Source organism: Theropithecus gelada, chromosome 11 (genome assembly GCF_003255815.1).
Source record: "Theropithecus gelada isolate Dixy chromosome 11, Tgel_1.0, whole genome shotgun sequence".
NCBI lineage: Eukaryota > Metazoa > Chordata > Mammalia > Primates > Cercopithecidae > Theropithecus > Theropithecus gelada.
Window position 1 is genome coordinate 12,382,942 of NC_037679.1, and position 4,084 is coordinate 12,387,025.

Genomic DNA, 4,084 nt, shown 5'->3' on the forward strand with positions numbered 1-4,084 from the left:
ATAAAGATTTCGGCTTTTACCCTTAGTGAGATGGGAAGTCATTGGAGGCTCTTGAGAAGATAATACGGAAGCTGTAGAGAGGTTAAATAGCTTTTTCCAAGGTAAAACAGCTTGAGTGGCAGAAGGTAGGGAGTTAAGCGCCAAGGCTGAAGTTCTTAACCCTATGCTGCATTTGGGCATTGCTCTCCTGTGACTTCAAAGAAACTGGGACACTGGGAAGTTATGCGGCTTGCCTAAGGCCACACAGCTGGTAAGTGAGAGGGGCAGGATTGCGCCTTAGTCTGTCTGCAGCCCGACTCCAAGTTCTTTACACCACACCGCCTCCCTCAGGTGTCTGGACCATACTGGCTTCTCTTGCATGGAGGTCACTGAAGTGGGAGAGGAGGCAAACCGAGGAGACCGTCTCGGCTTCGGGCGGCGGTGCTGTTCCTTAGGAAGCTCCAGCCCTTGGCTCTACCGGACTGCGGGCATCTTTCCCGAGCAAGGCACGGAAGAAAAGAAAATTGGCCTTTATTTCGGGGTGGCCCAGCAGGCATCCAAGAGCCAGAGGAGCAGGTGTCACGGGAGAGCCGCGAGCAAGGCCAGGCCAGGAGGAGCAACCGCAGCCGCCCACGGTTGCCCCTTCCTGACCCCCCCCCCCACCGGTGTCCGGAGTTCCGCGCCCGGGTAGGGGAAGGAGGGCGGACGGGGCGGGGTTTTGGCGCCGCGCCCCCGTCACGTGACGAAGCCATCATGGCGGCGGCCAGAGGCCTGCCCGGCTCCCGGAAGCAGGCTGTGAGGGGCGGGAGCGCTGCTGGAACCCGAGCTGGAGCCGGAGCCACAGCGGGGAGGGTGGCCGGGCGGCCTGGAGCCCGACGTGTCCGGGGTGTCCCCGCAGACCGGGACAGCAGGTGAGACGGAGTCTGGGCGAGGTGCAAGCGGATGTGGCATCGCTGGGCAGGGGCTAGGGGGCGCAGTGGGGCGCCAGTGACCTGGAGGAGTGGGCATCTGAGATGCACACGCATGACCCTGAAGCAACTCGAGAGGCCTGCGCGGGTGGGAGGGATGCCCAGGACAGAGGATGAGACACTGAGGGCAAAAAGGGGCTCCCCAGCGAGGATGGGAAGTAATAGAAGGACGTGTGCGGGAGGTGCTGTGGGAAAGGGCAGTAGAATTTGGGGGACCGGGATTATTGGAAGGGACTCCCTCTTTACAGGCAAGGATGGGGTGAGTGCTCAGTCCTCTCCCCTGTCCTCTTACCCCTCCCTGCCCCACAGTGTCCTAGGAGACAGCTCTGGCGGGGCCACTCCTCCCACCCACCCAACTGGTCCCTCAGGTCTGAGATCTTGGGGAGTGGAGTTGACGGGGTTGGGTGGAGCTGCCTTCTGCTTAAGACAGTTGGCCCCTTGACTGTGCTGCCCGAAGGATGGATATGACTCTGACCCCCACCTCTCTTCCCAGGTCATCGGGGGCCCACCATGCTGGTGACTGCCTACCTTGCTTTTGTAGGCCTCCTGGCCTCCTGCCTGGGGCTGGAACTGTCAAGATGCCGGGCTAAGCCCCCTGGAAGGGCCTGCAGCAATCCCTCCTTCCTTCGGTTTCAACTGGACTTCTATCAAGTCTACTTCCTGGCCCTGGCAGCTGACTGGCTCCAGGCCCCCTACCTCTATAAACTCTACCAGCATTACTACTTCCTGGAAGGTCAAATTGCCATCCTCTATGTCTGTGGCCTTGCCTCTACAGTCCTCTTTGGCCTGGTGGCCTCCTCCCTTGTGGATTGGCTGGGTCGCAAGAATTCTTGTGTGCTCTTCTCTCTCACTTACTCACTATGCTGCTTAACCAAACTCTCTCAAGACTACTTTGTGCTGCTAGTGGGCCGAGCACTTGGTGGGCTGTCTACAGCCCTGCTCTTCTCAGCCTTCGAGGCCTGGTACATCCATGAGCACGTGGAACGGCATGACTTCCCTGCCGAGTGGATCCCAGCTACCTTTGCTCGAGCTGCCTTCTGGAACCATGTGCTGGCTGTAGTGGCAGGTGTGACAGCTGAGGCTGTAGCAAGCTGGATAGGGCTGGGGCCTGTAGCGCCCTTTGTGGCTGCCATCCCTCTCCTGGCTCTGGCAGGGGCCTTGGCCCTTCGAAACTGGGGGGAGAACTATGACCGGCAGCGTGCCTTCTCAAGGACCTGTGCTGGAGGCCTGCGCTGCCTCCTTTCGGACCGCCGTGTGCTGCTGTTGGGCACCATACAAGCTCTATTTGAGAGTGTCATCTTCATCTTTGTCTTCCTCTGGACACCTGTGCTGGACCCACATGGCGCCCCTCTGGGCATTGTCTTCTCCAGCTTCATGGCAGCCAGCCTGCTTGGCTCTTCCCTGTACCGTATTGCCACCTCCAAGAGGTACCACCTTCAGCCCATGCACCTGCTCTCCCTTGCTGTGCTCATCGTCGTCTTCTCTCTCTTCATGTTGACTTTCTCTACCAGTCCAGGCCAGGAGAGTCCAGTGGAGTCCTTCATAGCCTTTCTACTTATTGAGTTGGCTTGTGGACTATACTTTCCCAGCATGAGCTTCCTACGGAGAAAGGTGATCCCTGAGACAGAGCAGGCTGGTGTACTCAACTGGTTCCGGGTACCTCTGCACTTACTGGCTTGCCTAGGGCTCCTTGTCCTCCATGACAGTGATCGAAAAACAGGTACTCGGAACATGTTCAGCATTTGCTCTGCTGTCATGGTGATGGCTCTGCTGGCGGTGGTGGGACTCTTCACCGTGGTAAGGCATGATGCTGAGCTGCGGGTACCCTCACCTACTGAGGAGCCCTATGCCCCTGAGCTGTAACCCCATGCCAGGACAGGATAGCTGGGACAGACTCTTGAATTCCAGCTATCCAGGATTGTACAGATCTCTCTGTGACTGACTTCGTGACTCTGTCCTGTGGTTTCTCCTGCCACTGCTTTGTGTTTGGGAGGACATGATGGGGGTGATGGACTGGAAAGAAGGTGCCAAAAGTTCCCTCTGTGTTACTCCCATTTAGAAAATAAACACTTTTAAATGATCATTGATTTGATTTACTCATCCTTACCTGTAGCCTTCTCAGTAGTTTCTGGCGAGTGGGCAGCTAGAGGTTTTATGTTTTTTGTTTTTTCATTTTTTTATTTTTTGAGACGGAGTCTTGCTCTGTCGCCCAGGCTGGAGTGCAGTGGTGCAATCTTGGCTCACTGCAACCTCCGCCTCCCAGGTTCAAGTGATTTTCCTGCTTCAGCCTCCCAAGTAGCTGGGATTACATGTGCCTGCTACCATGCCCAGCTAATTTTTTTTTTTTTTTTTTTTTAGTAGAGATGGGGTTTCACCGTGTTGACCAGGCTGATCTTGAACTCCTGACTTCAGGTGATCCACCCACCTCGGCATCCCAAAATGTTGGGATTACAGGCATGAACCACCACGCCAGGCCCAGCTAGAGGTTTTGAGGTGGGATTATCAGCAGAAGTTTTCTATTTCTAACCTCTCCAAGGCTGTCTCCAGTTCAGACTGAGAACTATGGAACTGTTCTCAGCAGAGCTGTGTGGGAAGGGCCTGAGGCTCCTAGGTCCTCCACATGCCTCTGTTGCTGGACAGGCACTGCCCCCAGTTGTCAAGCAGAACCCTTGCTTACATCCAGGGTAAGATGATCTCTGTAGCACATGGGGTAGATGCCCAGTATGCCAGGCCACTGAGCAAAGATTCCAGGGGCTTGGGCTGCTGCTGTGACCACCTCTTCAGCAAAGCCAGGGCCCTTCCTACCAAAGTAAGCTTGCAGCTCAGCACAGGCCTGCTGCCTGCCTTTTGCCTCTGTGGCTATGAAAGCACCATTTGTCCAGCATTATCAGGGTCTACCAGATCCTTTATCCCTGCATGAAACTGAAGTGAAAGGCTGCCAAGGGGAGAGAGTGGTGCATTGCTGAGGGACTAGGATATCTTGTCTATACCTGACTCTCCCCCACCCAGCCTGAATGAGGGTGAGGGAGCCATCAGGGCAGGAAACAGTACTAGTGAGCCAGTTCTGTGGGTCCCTCCCTGCCTCACCTCTGATTGTATCTGCCTTTCCTCCTCCCACCAAAACCTGGGCTTCTCAG

At 56.1% G+C, this 4,084-nt stretch overlaps 1 protein-coding gene across 3 annotated transcripts; it reads left to right on the top strand.

The window, feature by feature from the left end:
- The first annotated feature begins 211 nt into the window (after nucleotides 1-211).
- On the top strand, nucleotides 212-3,030 carry MFSD5 (major facilitator superfamily domain containing 5). Of its 3 annotated transcripts, none has more exons than XM_025403635.1 (2): nucleotides 212-666; nucleotides 1,441-3,030. In XM_025403635.1, exon 2 carries the CDS (start codon nucleotides 1,458-1,460, stop codon nucleotides 2,808-2,810), a length of 1,353 nt encoding a protein of 450 aa, XP_025259420.1. In that variant the 5' UTR covers nucleotides 212-666; nucleotides 1,441-1,457; the 3' UTR covers nucleotides 2,811-3,030. The 3 variants fall into 3 exon arrangements, with proteins under 3 accessions (XP_025259420.1, XP_025259419.1, XP_025259418.1); XM_025403634.1 differs by lacking the exon at nucleotides 212-666 and adding an exon at nucleotides 707-890; XM_025403633.1 differs by lacking the exon at nucleotides 212-666 and adding an exon at nucleotides 1,077-1,105 and having other exon boundaries at nucleotides 1,441-3,028.
- Nucleotides 3,031-4,084: the final 1,054 nt, after the last annotated feature.